The sequence below is a fragment of the Typopeltis vanoorti genome, chromosome 3 (assembly GCF_054136105.1).
Source record: "Typopeltis vanoorti isolate ZY-2024b chromosome 3, IOZ_Tvanoo_1.0, whole genome shotgun sequence".
NCBI lineage: Eukaryota > Metazoa > Arthropoda > Arachnida > Uropygi > Thelyphonidae > Typopeltis > Typopeltis vanoorti.
Window position 1 is genome coordinate 171,792,529 of NC_143551.1, and position 15,995 is coordinate 171,808,523.

General features: G+C 36.4%; 1 protein-coding gene across 5 annotated transcripts in view; it reads left to right on the plus strand.

The window, feature by feature from the left end:
- LOC150108743 (twitchin-like) overlaps positions 1 to 15,995 on the plus strand; it is a 2,666,638-nt gene that overhangs the window by 634,921 nt on the left and 2,015,722 nt on the right. For 4 of the 5 annotated variants that reach the window (XM_090390962.1, XM_090390961.1, XM_090390963.1 and 1 more), the window contains one exon: positions 14,862 to 14,960. The exons of the other annotated variant lie outside the window; for it this stretch is intronic. In XM_090390962.1, the coding sequence (XP_090247088.1) occupies positions 14,862 to 14,960 (99 nt within the window). The remainder of the gene's footprint in view (positions 1 to 14,861; positions 14,961 to 15,995) is intronic. 5 annotated transcript variants of the gene reach the window in all.

Sequence of the window (15,995 nt, forward strand, 5' to 3'; positions counted from 1 at the left end):
AGAGTGTCACATGACTAAATGCAAGCTTGTTTCGGTGCGCCTACGAGCGATTAAATTTTGTGTGTGTTTGCAAAAATCAGCATTGGACAAGCTTAAGAAGTTGTCACCTTCTTGTTCCAGTCTTTCTTTCCATTCTGTGCACACATCCACTCGATGCTGCATTTGCTCCGGTGTCAAGAGTTTGGGAATCCATCGGGCGCAAACACGTTTCAGTCCTAAATGAGTGAACACTTCCCACAGAAATATTCAGGACAATATGCAGCTGGAGTACTGTAATTCTGTGATCCTCCTTGATGATAATCGCTGCTGTGTTAATTATTGTCTCTGTGATGGATGTTGAAGGTCTTCCCTCACGTTCAAGATCTTCCACATTTTGCCTTCCTTCCTTAAAAGTTTTATGCCAGCAAAAAACACTTGCCCTAGACATTGCTTCATCATGGAAAGCCTCGCGTATCATGTTAAAAGTGTCCAATGCCGATTTTTGCAAACGCACACAAAATTTAATCGCATAACGCTGTTCCAAGGATGCTTCCATTTCGACGACTGGTCGAAGTTTGTAAGCTTGCCGAAACAACGTATACGCCATCTATCAACCTCTTTTGTTAATACAGACAGCAACATTTCTTTATTCCAAAGAAATTAATATTGCGATGAGTGGTTTCGCGACAGTTAAATTAGTCTTATTACTTATTGAACAGCCCTCGTAGATTATTAAAACAACACCTTCCTTTAGCAAGTTCATGCTGTCCATCAAAGATAATACTATTGTTGTCAACCCAATTCTAGATCCTGATTCTCAGCAGCCTTCAAACATTTTAACCACATCATCTGACACACTGCTTGATGCTAGAATCCTGTCACCTCCTTTATGAAGCAGTACAATCTTGCCTTCCTTCCACCTCTTTGGAACTTGACCCAGTGTAAGACTCATATTAAACAAATATGTCAACTGCTTGGCACATTCCTTCAAAATACATGGTAATATATCATCAAGTCCCACAGCCTTAATATCAAGTTTGCTTAATTTCCTATATACCTCTTCCTCACTCACATCCTCTGCTCTCAAACTCTGCATGATGTTACACTCACAAGGATGAACGACATTTATGAACTGCTCATTAAATATCTCAACTATATCCTTATACCATTTTCTACAATCAATGCCATCCTACCATAATTGTTCTTATTTTGCTTGCTACGTTATGGAAAGAACTCACTGGGATTTTTTTGGCCTTGATTAGCTAACTGCTGCACATACTGAACTTTTGCTATCCTTATCAACAGTCAACCCCGGTCCTTCCCTGTTTATTTTTGCATTCCTTATGAAATTGATTATTACCACACCCTCTTATGTTGCTTCCATAATGCTTTTTTTCTCTGTATTTCATGCTTAATCTCTTCATTCATCCATTTCACACCTTCCTTATTTAACATTCTGACCTTTGGAAAACATTTAGACATTGCTTCAACTAGATAATTCTTGAATATCACCCAAGCAACATTGATCTCCTTTCTACCCAACTCCTTATTTCATGCTACAGCTGCAAGCTGTCACCTGAGTTTCTCATAATAACAAGCCATATAGTTCCACATATACCCTTTCCTCAGATATTTGCTGCTATAAACCAGAAAGTGGGAATGCAATAGAGAATGTAGATATCACACATAGATAAATTAGCATAATGAGTAGGGATATAATTATTATGGGAAACTTTAACCATCTAGACATAGATTGGAAGGAGGAACAGCGAGAAAAGGAAATGGAATTTATGCAGTTGATAAGAGATAATTACTTGAGCTGGCATGTAATAGTGGAGACTTAGGGTGCAAGAGGATCAGGTGATAATATCAGAGAACTTGGCAAAATAGTCAAAATAAGTAGTTCAAAAGTCAAAATGGCAGCATTGCCTCTCATTGGGAAGAGTGATCATACAGTCTTGACATGAAAGATTGATTGCCAGATATGTTTGGAATTTTTGATTAAGAAGGGATATATGTTGAATTACAAAGTAATTGCCACCCTTCAGGGGTGAATTCTCCATGTTTGCTATGCTTGCTGCACAAGCTCATTACTTGAGAAAGAAGTAATATTTATTTGTTAATAAATGCATGCACTTATTAAGCATTCCATTTAGGCTTTGATTTTTGTTGACAGAAGACATCTTAAGCTTGCACAGCAATAATTGAGCTTTGCGTTGTGTATCGAAGGCAGATGTTTGCTCATCTAGTCAAATCTACCTTGGCTTGCTTGGTTGTGTGAGCTTCCAGGACCTTGCTACAGCACTGTGATTTCATGCTCACACATTGCCATTTCTGCTCCCTTCACGTTGTCTTAAACACAGGCCATACGCTGTCAAAGTAGCTCTAGCCAGTGAACTTCTGCCTGCCTTTAGAAGTGTGCATGTTGTTTGGGAAAATTAAGTTACAACCAACTTTTTATGATGATGTTATTGACCAGTTCATAAAGAAGAACCCTAGGTAGAATTTGTATTCAAGTAGCTAAATTGAAAAAGATAGAATATCATTTGTAAAATAAATGTTGTATTTGTATGATTAAATGTACATAAATTTCTAAATATATAGTTTTAAATGGCTAGTAATTCATTATTCCACTAATCAGACTTCAATCACACCTCTCACTCCCTGAATGATAACAAGAGCAAGCTTGAATTTCAAGTCCAGCATTCGCCCCTGCCACCCTTTAACTGCCTGCAAATAATTGTTAGACACAAGTGGTTAGCATGGCCATTCTCTAACCAACAGACTACAGGTTTCAACCCTGCTGTGGACATGGGCGTTTGTGATTGTCTTTAGGTGAGAGGTAAACTTCATCATCTGGTGTGTGTGTGTGGCTCTCCCTCTCTCATACTGGAAGCCTGAAGTGGGTTGAAAAAGTTTCATATTTAGTCTCCAGAGCAGGATTTTCAGACTATGTAAAAATAAATAAAAATATGAAGGAATTTAAATAAAATAGAAAAAATCTTACGTCATCAATGGTACACATGTACTATAGGTTTACAGAAAAACCTTTCATGTGTTGGGAACCACATAAAAAAAAAAATAAATAATAATAAGTAAAGCAATTATGACAAGCTGGGTGGATGCTTGGAGCTGTGTTGGGTTAAGAATCTGGAGTGGAAAGATGTTAGCAGTGCATAGGAGATTTTAAAAAAACAGAATCAAGAGTATAAATCAGGTAGGAGTTAGATGAAAAAATGGCATCAGTAAGTGGGAGATGGAGAAAAAGAAAAAGTTTTGGAGGATATATATATATAAAGAGAAAGTCAATCAGTGAGTTCATGAGCAGTTAATGGCATAGACAAAAAGAGTGACCAGTATGGTAAGGAAAACAAAATCAAATTATGAGAGGTGATTAGCAGAGAAGGACAAAGAAAATCCCAACTAGTTCTTTCACTGTTTGGTGAGTTAAAGAAAAAACAACTACGAAAAGGATAATTTTAATGAGTGCTAATGATAAGGAGGTAACAGAATTTGTTACCTCCTTGTCATTAGAAGAATAGTTGAGTTACTGAGTGATCATTATGCAAGGGTGACATTCACAGATGGGAGAATACAATTAATTCTCCCATCTGATAGGAGATAAATTAATTTAAAATACTTTGGATATTACAGAACCTTGATTGATTTTACCTTTCAGTTGTTTCCGACAATAGGTGACTTTGCAGCCATTGCCCACAAAGTATTCCTGGTGAGATTTTTACAGGGTAGTTCACCATTGTTTTTCCCAACCCCCCAATTTTATCTGGGCTCGGGACCAGCATATGGCTAAGATGTATTCATGACTGTAATCCATGTATGTTCATTGGGCTGGTTTGCCTGTTCTGGGGGATGAAAAACCTAAGTTTCCAGGTGCAAAAACCCCCTACCTCCATATGAGACTGGCTAACTCACCTTTAGTTGAAAGAGACCAGATTAAGGTTCCTCATGTCATGGGCAGGAATTGAACCCAGGTCTTTCCAACCAAAGGGCTTCGTCTATACAGACTGAGCTATGGAGGCACTTTCAGAGCTATACAGAACCTTAATGTATGCATTTGGCCATGGGATTAGTTGGGATATGAACTTGTATATTATGAGAATGTGCAAGGGAATTGGGATCAACAAGGTTATTATATACCAATAACATTATTAAGTCACACACATAAACAGTTTATGAGCAACATTGAGAAGAAGAGTAAATAGTATTAGGAGAGGGAGATCTACAATTGATGCAGTTGATACAAAGGCCTAAGTTCGATTCTCGTCATGATGGGAAGAATCTTAATATGGGAATTTTTTAATTGAAAGTGAGTTACTGATCTCATATGGTAGTAGCAAGATTTTTTCTCCTGGAAACTTGGGTTTTTCATCCCACATACAGACAAATCAACCTTGAGAACACATGCAATTTACAGACAAAAATACTAGTGGTGATGATGGTGGTGGGCAGTAGATGGTGTTGGTGTAGTTGATGATGCTGTTCGATGTAGTTGGTGGATTGTGTGGACACAGAGTTATAGAGTAGGTGCCCTCCCTCTATGAGTCTTTGGACTCCTTGGAGGTTTCACGAAATAATAAATACTCTTTTATAATTATCTGAATTGATGTAGGCAAACAGAAACCTTTACTTCTGCTTTATAGACTTTAAGCAAGCATTTGACTCAATGAGCAGAAACAAATTGATTGAAATTTTAGAACAAAAAATAAGAAAGAAAAAATACTTAGCACCATCTTCTAATGCTGCAAAAATACTATGGCAACAAGATTTGCAGGAGTTGAAATTTCTGAAATACCAGTTCAGAGATATGTGATGTAGAGATGCACTCTTTCACCATATTTGTTAAACCTTTGCCTGGAAAATATGGACAAGATTTACAATTGATACTTTGTAGATAATATAGTATTTTTTTTAAAGATATGCTTTATAAACTCAAGGAGCTGTACAGGGCAGGATTTTACAAACATCCATGCCCAAGGTGGTATTCGAACTTACAACCTGTTGGCTGTAGAGCAGGTATGCTATCTACTCTACTCTACTAACCAGGCCAGAAATTAAACTTGACAGGAAATTATATTTTCTTTAATCCTTTACCCATGTGTAAGCAAACAAAATTTGTGTGTGAAGTATCTTCACCTTGTATTCTGCCCATTAAGATGTGAAGACCTTGGGCAGTGTCATTCCTTCTGTTTGTGACATGACTTGTGCATCATACACTTCTACCAACATGTGATTAATTTTTGTCAGTGTAGTACATCCAAAACATCCAAAAAGTCAGATCATGCTGCACTTCTAAATATAGCCATGTTTCCAGTTTTTATGTTATCTTGCAACTAATATTACAACCATGCAGTTCACATATGATGAATTGTATGAGGAAACATAAATCCAAATGTTATCTTCACTAATTTAAACTTTCATGTGAATTATACATTTGACATACAGCATGCTATCATTTTCTTTATTGAAATCTTCTCACATTGGAAGTTTTTTCCCCTACTAAAACAGTGTAATGGGTTTAACCTTTATATGGTTACTGGGAGGGGGGGGGGACTATGGCACCCATGGATAAAGGGGGTTAAGCCAGCCTGGTTGGTCAGGTGGTTAGTGTTTCCGCTCTCCAGCCAAAAGGGTGCGGGTTCAAATCCTGCCACTTGCATGGATGTTTGTGATTGTCTGTGAAAATAGTGGTGGTGATCAGCGGTAGATGGTGCTGGTGTAGATGATGAAGGTAGTTGCGTTTGGTGGAGATGGAGTTGTAGAGCGGGTGCCTTCTCTTGATGAGTCTGTGGACTCCCTGGAGGTGTTATCTAATAATAATAAAAGATTAAACAAGAATATAATTTCTTGGCAAGTATAATTTACTTTGTAACTAAGTGAAAAAATCTTCTACAATTATTCTACAAACCCTTCTAGAACACATGCAATTTATAGACAAAAAATACTGTTGTTGGTGGTTATGGATGGTTGATGGTATTTGGGTGTAGTAGGAAAATTAAGTATTGGGGAAGACAGTGAGTGTGTGCAGTGATGAACTTTGGACTCTTTGAAGGTGTCACATAATAATAATAATGATAATTATCATTTACATTTATACATTTATAAAGGTATATAAGCCACCTGGTAATTTTTCCAGGAAAAATCTGCAAACTCAGCAATCATCTGTGGAAATTATGTCTAAGAACAGAAAAATTTACGTGGGTAGAAATTATGTCTGAGGGCTAAGCATCTTTCACTCTTCTCTTACTACTGCTCCTTTCACGTCTAGTCAAATTTGCCCTTCCTTAACGTAAACAGCATTTGCCATCATACAAATATCAGTTTTCAAAGCCAGTCTGTGAGCATTAAATTTACATCGCAATCACTTATCATGATTAAGTGCACCTTCTCATGCAACTAAACCACTTCTTTGAGAACACACACATGTGCATGCATGCACACATGTGGCTAGACATGTCTTTTAACTTTATCTCAACCTTACCAATCCAAAAACATAGAAATTTATTTTGCTTAATATTTGACAAAGAAGTGTATATGTGTGTTGCTGTTGGGAGTGCCTTAATAACCAAATGCTATGATGTTTTTTTATATCACCCACCAACATATATCACATGCAAGAGGTTGCAAAACCCATATCACTTCAGTGCTATGTGTGGATATGGACAAGAGGTTAAGGAGAAAGTATAGTCTAATTATTTATTTCTTGAACTGGAGGAGGGTGATTGTTTTGTGGAAAACACATGTCATGAGGAAGAAAATGTGAGGAAGACTACTGAGAAAGTGCAGAGGTAGTTGGATGAAAGAGGTGGAGAAGTTGATTTGGTAGATTTGAAGCTGGACATTAGATGTATGACTACTACTAGCTCAACAGTAACTGGATGTTGACCAGGAATTGCTCATGTTCTTACAAACTTAAAGGAAAGATGTTGAGGAAGAGCAGGGGCTTGTTCAGTAGAACATTGGCCATGTAAATATTCATTAGAACATTTTTGTGGGCATTTCTCTTGCCCTTTTCTGGATAGCACAAGTATTTGTAGGGAAGGTTTTTGGTGCATCAGCTCAAATGTGAGAGCAGTATGCTATGGTTCTGCAGATTTGGAATATATATAAAAATACATGTATAACGTTTACAACCGCATAGGTCTTGAATAGGAAAGAATATTGATACCAAGCTTTTAGATTTTTTTTTTTTTTAGGTTGTAGAGGGTATTGATGAAATAGGATGAGTTTATGCCAGGATAAATTAGTTCAAAAGGTATGCCCAAAAACAAAAATCCAGTCTTGTATAGAAATCTAAGCATTAAAAAAATTAGTGAAAAAATGAACTAAGATCTTTCTTCTGAAAAATGGGACAGAAATGCATTCGTTGTACTGTAGTTCATCAAGCTATCATTACTTACCTTAAGAATGAAAAGGAGATCATGTTTTATCATCATCATCATCATCATCAAATTCCTGCCATGTACCCTCAAGGGGTGTACAGGATATGACAGTACTACATGAAAAAATTACATCATTACTAACTTCCTATCTACAATTTTCCTCCAAATCAGTCTATTACTTGTCAAGACTCCAACATTATCAGATCTTATATTTCTATCGTCTAAGGCACTTTGTACCGTATCAATCCACCTATATCTTGGTCTTCCTCTGGGTCGTTTTCCTGCCAACCTGGCAGAGAACACTTGTTTTGCTAATCTTTCCTCTCCCATTCTATTTAAATGACCATACCATCTGAGATTAGCTCTGCTAAAGCATTCCTGAATGCTGACAATGTCAAGTTCTTTCCTAATATCCTCATTTTTAATATGATATTGCCATTGATGCCATCTGTTCACGCCTCTAATCTTTCTCAGGACTCTCATATCTGCGGTCTCTAGTCTTTCGTCAAGTGTTTTACTTCTGACCCAGCTCTCAGATCCATAAGTTAAAATTGGTTTGAACACAGTCTTGTATACAGCTAATTTAGTGTTCCGACTAATTTCTTTCTTATTCCATATGAATTTATTCAATTGACTTCCCACGATACCAGCTTTGCTGATTCTGTTGTCTATTTCTATATTTAGTTTACCATCTTCAGTAAAAAATTGTACCTAAGTAGCTGAAATGTTTTACTTGTTCCATAGGTTCTCCATTCACAACACAGTTGACATTTTCAATGATTCTGCCTATTTTCATTGTCTTTGTCTTTTTATTGCTGACCTTCATACCATAACTATTACAACAGCTATTCAATTTAGTCAGAGAATCTTGCAGACTTGTAGCGGATTTATTTAGAAGTATAACATCATTTCATAAAGCAAAGAGCTGACATTAACATCTCCAATTTTGATATCAGGTTTAATACCACATTCCTTCATAATGTGATCCATATAGATAATGAATAACAGAGGGGATAATGTACATCCTTGTCTCACACCAGATTTAACATTAAACCATCTTCCTGTACTTCCTTCAATTCTAACTGCTGACTCACAACTCAAATAAAGACTAAGTATTGCTTGATATAATGCCCCATTGACACCAATATAACTGCAGCGTATTGAATAGCTTCTCTCTTGGTACCTTGTCATATGCCTTTTCCAAATCGACAAAACTTAAATACAGATCTTTGTTATATTCCCATGTTTTCTCGACTATTTGTCGTAAAGTGAAGATCTGATCCTGACAGCCTCTATTTGGCCTGAATCCAGCTTGTTCTTCACCAAGCTTTTCTTCCACAATTCTTCTCAACCGTTTCTCAAGTATACTTGCATAGATCTTGCCAGGAACACTCAGTAGGGAAATACCGCTGTAATTCTCACATTCAGTTTATTTCCCTTTTTATATATGGGTACTATGAGAGCTCTACTCCAATCATCGGGAATTCGTCCCTCTGTCCAGGCTTTCTGAACTATGCAGTGCAGCCACTGTAAGACTCTTATACCACCATACTTCAGCATTTCTGGTCGAATATCATCTACTCCTGCTGCCTTTCCACATTTCAAGCCTTTGATGGCTTTTTCTACTTCAAGTATGGATATTTATTCTTGACTGCATGCCTGGTCAATGTTTTTTACCACTGTGCTGTCATCACTGCTTGTTTCATTTAGCAGTTTTTCAAAGTAATTACTCCATACTTCAAGGATATCTTTTTCTCCCATTTTCATGTCACCTTTACCATCTCTAATTCCTTTTACAACACTCTTTCCTCCATTCCTAAGCTTCTTCAACAACCTCCAGAATATTTTGCCACCTTCTTGATATTTATTTTCTATATTCTTGCCAAAGTCCTCCCATGACTTTTGTTTAGCTAGTTTTACACACTGTTTAGCTTTCTTACATTTGTCTCTGTATTCTGTAAGAGTAAAAGCTGACTTATTTGCCAGGAACTTTTGATATGCTTTCTTCTTTTCCTTCACTGTCTCTTTAACTTCCTGTGTCCACCAGGGAGTTCTGATTTTTTTATCCTTGCACACAACCTCACCACATGCCTCTCTGGCAGAATCAATCAATGTTTCCTTCAGAGTTTGCCACTGAATCTCCAAGGTTTGATTCCTGTTCTCAAACTCTTTCATTTTCTTTTCAATAATATTTCTGTATTTTAGTCTACAGCTCACATCTGAGAGCTGCTCAACTTTTATTCGCTTTAAAACTTTCTTACATGTTATTCTTTTCAATATGAAATTCAATTTTATCCTGCTCAAGACTAAATAGTGATCACTTCCAATTTCAAATCCTCTGTACACTCTGGTGTCCTGCACCAGGGAGAAAACATCACTATCAACAATAACATAGTCAATGAGACTTTTCTTATTCCTAGCCTCTTCTCTCCATGTGAATTTGTGCACATTTTTATGTTGGAACATGGTGTTAGTAATAACCAGTCCATGTCCTGAGCAGAAATCCAACAGATATTTGCCATTATTATTAGCTTTGCTCTTTTCTCCAAATTTTCCCAGAATATTTTTGTATGTCTCACAATCATTTCCTACTCTGCTATTTAGATCCCCAACAAGGACCAACTTTTCCTTTTTCATTGTGTCAGTTGCTTTTTCTAAAGCCTCAAAAAATTCCTCCACTTCTACCTTAGTAGAACCTTCTGTGGGACCATAGGCACAAATAAGTCTCATTGTCTAGTTCCCCATTCTCATATTTGCCCACATTACTCTACTTGAGACTGACTGCCATTCAAGAAGATTAGCCTCGTGTTTTGTGTTGAATACTATGGCTACTCCTTCATGTTTTAAAGCACTGATTATAGAAGATCTTGAAGCCAAATCTAAGAGGTGCAGAGTTTCATGAATGAAAAACAGCAATGGAACAAAGCTATGATTATGCTGTGGTTAGTGAAAGAAGGTCATTTATCTATAGGAGGAGGAAAAATATGGTGGTTAGTGAAAGAAGGTCATTTATCTATAGGAGGAGGAAAAATATGGTGAAAGCTTATTGGGGTGGGTGTAGCTGAGTAGAAAGTATTAGACTGTGGATTGAGAAGTCCTTGGTTCAATCCTGAGAACTCCTTAATTTTTGAACTGGAGGTGCTTATGATATTTGCAGAATTCTATGTGAATAGAGCCATGGGATTAGATTGGATATCAGCCTGTATATTACGAGAATTTGCAAGAAAATTGACACTTCTTCTGACCAAGATGTTTAATTTAAGTTTTAGTTCTGGGATTGCCCAAGGATGTGGAAAGTATGAAAAAATAATTCCACAGCATAAAAGAGGCTCCAAGACAGAAATAGTTAAATATAGGCTAATCAGTATTTCAGGAATTGGTGTTAAGGTATTGGAGAAATTGGTAAAGACAGAATTCAAGACTCTGCAGACAAAAATATGATACTCTAAAAGGTGCAGTATGGTTTCCTAAACAGTAAGTCTTGCCTTAGTAATTTGCTTACTTTTTAATAATAAAGTGACAACTGAGTTGGATAAAGGAAATGGCCACTCAGTGATGCTATTACACTTTGCAAATGCATTTGGCAGATTCCATGTGGAACACTGTTGTATAAATTGGAGCAAATGAAGATTATATGAAGCTGGTGATATGGAGAGATAACAGAGAGTAGTTTATGGAGAAGCTGAGTTCAGGAGTGGGCATTTGGATAGTGGTGTATTGAAGGGCTCAATATTTTGTCCTCTGCTGTTTATTTTGTACATCAATGATATATGAAATGAATTTTTGCTAATAATGCAAAGCTGGGAAGAGCAGTAGTCAATGGAATGTAGAGATGATGATGATGTAGAGATCTGCAGGATGAATATAGACTGGCAAGATGAACAAAGGCAAATTACTACCAGTTTAATTTGGCCAAGTGTAAGGATGAAAAGATCACAAGCTGTGTAGAATGTTCATGAGCTTGAACTGAACTGGAGGAAATTAATGAGGCTAGGAATTTAGGAGTGATTCTGCACAGATAATTGAAGTTGAGAATGTGCACAAAACAGCACATCAGATTAAATGTTTGTTCATGGACACCTGATGAGCAAGAATAAGGAAGTTATTATTCCCTTTTATAAGGCTATGGACTTATGATAAGGCCACATCTGGAATATGTAAAAAATCTGGTTGGCAGGATTTCCTATGGATATAGAAGTAGTGGAGAGGATCCAGAGGCAAGTGACTGAGACTGTGGCAGGTTTATGGTGCTCCCCCCCATGAGAATAGATTGGAAATCTGTAGGCTTCAAAAATTGATGGTTAAAAAAAAGGGGATATGATATAAACATATAAATTATTTATTAAAGGAGATTTATATAATTGACAACAAATACATTTTTCATTATATAGCAGGAAGGGAGAGAACAATGGATCACCCCTATAAATTGTATAAGAGTGTGATTAGCAATGGTAATAGGAGTGGATTTTTTGCTTCAAGGGTGAGAATGGATGAAAATTTACCAGAGGTTGTTATGAGTGCTTCATTAGTAAATGAGTTCATGGAATGGTATATTAAGTATTGTGTGAACAATGATTATAGTGAGGGCTCCCATTGATAAGTGTTTACTCTATAGAGGTTCCAGACAAAATAATTATAGGTACAGACTCCTGAAGTACTCTGGCATATGTGGAGAAATCTGAAAAAACTAGTGCATCTACTTTGACATTTAGGAATGAACAGAAAGGAAACTGGCAACTACAACATTGTCCAAGGCACATCTTCTCTCACCTCCTCTGTCACCACTTCCATCACAATATTAAACAGGAATGGACTTATGCTGACTCTTGATGCAAGCCAGCTGTCACTTGAAAACTTTCTATCTGTCCCAGGCAGGTCTGAACTCTTGTCTTCATATTTCTATACATCTCCTGTACCAACCTGACATATTTCTCTGGTACCTTCTTCTCCCTCAGACACCTCATGACTTCTTACCTTGGCACTCTATCGTACGCTTTCTCCAGATCAATAAGCTCCAGACGTAGCTCCTGTTGTTTCTCTCTAAACTTTTCCATCATCTGCCGTAACCCAAAGATAGCATCTGTCGTTGATTGACCAGGCATGAAGCCAAATTGCTTCTTTGTGATCTCCACCTCCTTCCTCACTCTTCCATTAAGAAACCTTTCTAGGATTTTCATTGGGTGTGGGAAATCAACTTTATTCCTCTGTAATTCCCACAGTCTTGTGCATCCCTTTACCCTTGTAGATGGGGACAAGAGTACTTTCCCTCCATTCCTCAGGTATATTTTCCTGTTGACAAAATTTCATGAACAGGTCCCACAGCAGGTCAATTCCCTCTCCCCACAGTGCCTTCCATGCCTCCACTAGGATCCTGTCAGGGCCCACCAATTTTCCATTCTTCACTTCCACTCTACTGATGTTCTGCACCATCCCCTCAGAAGGCTCCCCATCTTCTCTGTGAGTTCTTGGATTTTCCTCATTCAGAGTTCTTCAAAGTATATTCTCCATCTATTTCTTATATCTACATCCTTCCATAATACTCTTCCTCCAGAGTCTTTGATCTGCCTCACATGTAAGATGTCCTTTGATGCCTTATTTCTACATTTTGCTAGTCGGTAAATTTTTCTCTGTCCTTCCTTTGTTTCTAATTGATCATAAAGATCTTGATATGCCATGGCCTTAGCCTACGTCACAACTCTCTCTTGGCTTCTTGCTTTCTCCCTCTGTATGCCTCTCTGTCCTCTTCCATTCTTGACTCATCCCACTTCTGCTTTGCCTTCCTCTTAGCCACCACTGCTTCTTGTACATTATTATTCCACCACCAACCCTCCTTCTGCTCTCTAATCTTTCCAGATGCAATTAAAGTGTCTCACCAAGCACCTCGATTGCACAGCTCAGAATTGCTTTTGAATTATGTTTCCACCAATCTTGTACACTTTCTAGTCCATCCAAAATCCTCTCTAACAATCTCTCTCTCTCTAAAATGATTCCTCACACTCTCTTCTTTTAAGCAAAACCACTTAATTGTCTTCATCCCATGGCTTCCAAAAGTTCTTATCTTCGATCTTATTTTAAAGTCTGTACACAGCAGCCGGTGTTGTTGTGCCACACAATTTGTCACGTCCTTAAGTTGTTTTCTTCTAGTCAAAATGTAGTCAATTTGTGAACTGTTGTTACTACTTCTAAATGTTATCAAATGTTCTTCCCTCTTTTAGAAAAATGAGTTCACAATAGCCAGATCAAACACTACTGCAAAGTCCACAATCCTCTCTCCTTCCTGGTTCATCAGTCCTACTCCATTACCACCATATGCCCTTTCACAGTCCCTATTCTGTCTTCCTATGTGTCCATTCAAGTCTCCTCCGACAATCATCATCTCGTTTTCTTCCAGTTCCCTCATTTCTTCATCTAGCACATTCCAGAACTCATCATGTAATAATAATAATAATAATAATAATTTTACTTTTTCAATGACAGATATGAATTTCTGTACATTTCACTAACAGATGTGATATACAAAATGTATACAATATCTAATCACTAAACATTGATTTTATTAGGTTCAGACTTAAATATTAATGCAGCAGAAATCTACTTATAAGAATGTTTTCAATTGGGAAACTAGAAGCCATCCATGGAAACTGAGTAAGATTGTAGTTAGCAAGAGTGTTAATCAGGTTTTTGCTTGGAAAGTGGTGAATGAGTGGAATAGGTTGCCAGAGTCTGTTGTGGGTGACATGACTGTGAATGAGTTCAAAGCAAAGTATGGATACTATGCAAATGTTGGGTAGTTCTTAATACGATGTTTAGTGCCTCCTTCAATAAGTTTAAGAACTCCTTGGAGTAACCAGTAATAATAATAGTGTTAATAATTTCAGTTTTATGTGTTGATGAGATGTGTTTGAATGCAGTGGGTTATGTGGCCAGCATTGCAGCATCTTTGAAAATTTACATTTATGAGGTGTCTCATTTTGAAATTATATGATGGTAAGTTGCTTGTGAGTATGTTCATCTCCATGTCTCCATTTCCTCCACAGAAACCCTGAAGAATTCCTGGATTACTGTATTCTAATAGCAAAATGCAATGATTATAGATGTTTACATAACCAATTTATTAATCTGTTGCATGAAAAAAAAAAGTTCTACATTAGTAAATAGACAAAATACATAATATGCACTTTTCGTTTGTGTCACACTGATTTTACTAATGAATTAATTTATATGTTATAATGAGCATTTGTCCCTTGTAATATGTATCTGTTAAAATGTTCTAAGTAGATTATAGTTTTTGTGTAATTTGTAAATTTAAAAATATGATCTTTTTAACTTTGCATGATTCACAAATCTGAACCCTTTTGTCATAGATGTTCTGTTTTTATGTGTATTTATGTATGTATATAAATACAGGTATGACACCTTTGTCTTGTCTAAGTAGTAATATGTGTTGTCTAAGTCAATGTAAATAGCTGTGTTGTATTATAGAATGGAGAACGTCGTGGATCCCGAGACAGCAGGCGTCCATCATTGGCGGAATTGATTCCAGACTGGCCAACACTGCAAAAAGTCACCAAAGATCATGAGGTTGGAGGATGTGAGAAAAAAAAAAGTGTCTTCTTCATCCTCCTATCTATTTTATCTTTTCTTTCACTGCTGTTACTTACCATTCCTTGGCATAGTTTCAGGTTTCTTTTGGCTTGCTTTCTGAAGACACTACTCTGCTCTTTTATAAACCAGGCATCTCTCTTTATATATATATATATATATATATATATATCTGTCTCTCACTCTTTAAAAGTGTGCAAGTTCTTTCTACTTTGTGTTTCTTTAATTCGATTTTCTTTGCATTCTGTTATGAAGCTTGTTAATTTGCTGCTTTTCTTGCTTATCAAAAAATAGTTTTTTTTGAACTATGGTTAGGAGGTTGCTGAAATTTTCATTGTGCTTTGGCATTTATGATATTATGCTATTGCACTGATTTATCGTTTTTAAAGTTGTAAAAAAGCTGAATGTAAATATTTTCCTAGATAACATTAGTAGCACATATAGCTTTATACAGTATATAAAGTGCATGTGTGCATGTTGTACTTATATGCACCATGATCATTTAACACAACTTGCTAAATATTTTTTTGTTAAAATAATTTTGAATTTTCAAACAAAACACTGGAAAAGTGTAGCACATGTACACACTCAACTCTCACTACAGCAAACATGGTTATATCGAATTTATTCATGCAACAAACTACAGTGAAGTCTCAGTGAAAGCCTCATAGTATCAGTGCTGTTCTAAATGAAATTCACTATATGGTACACTATAACTGTTCTCTGTGAATTCACTGTAGTGAGCGTTGAATATTTATATTTCTGTGTTGACTATTTATATATTTGTGTGTATGTAAAACAAAATAAAGATTATGATTAACACAGTAATGAAGCTTAATGCTCATTTATCTAATCTTATCATTATACTTTCTGCTGCTATAAATTTCATTTTATATCTGAAGCATTAAGGCATGGCTTGGCTTTTTTTTAATATAATGAATGATTAATGTCTAAGAATCTAAAAAACAAAAAAAAGATAGAAATTTTGATATAGATTAATATTTCTACATTATG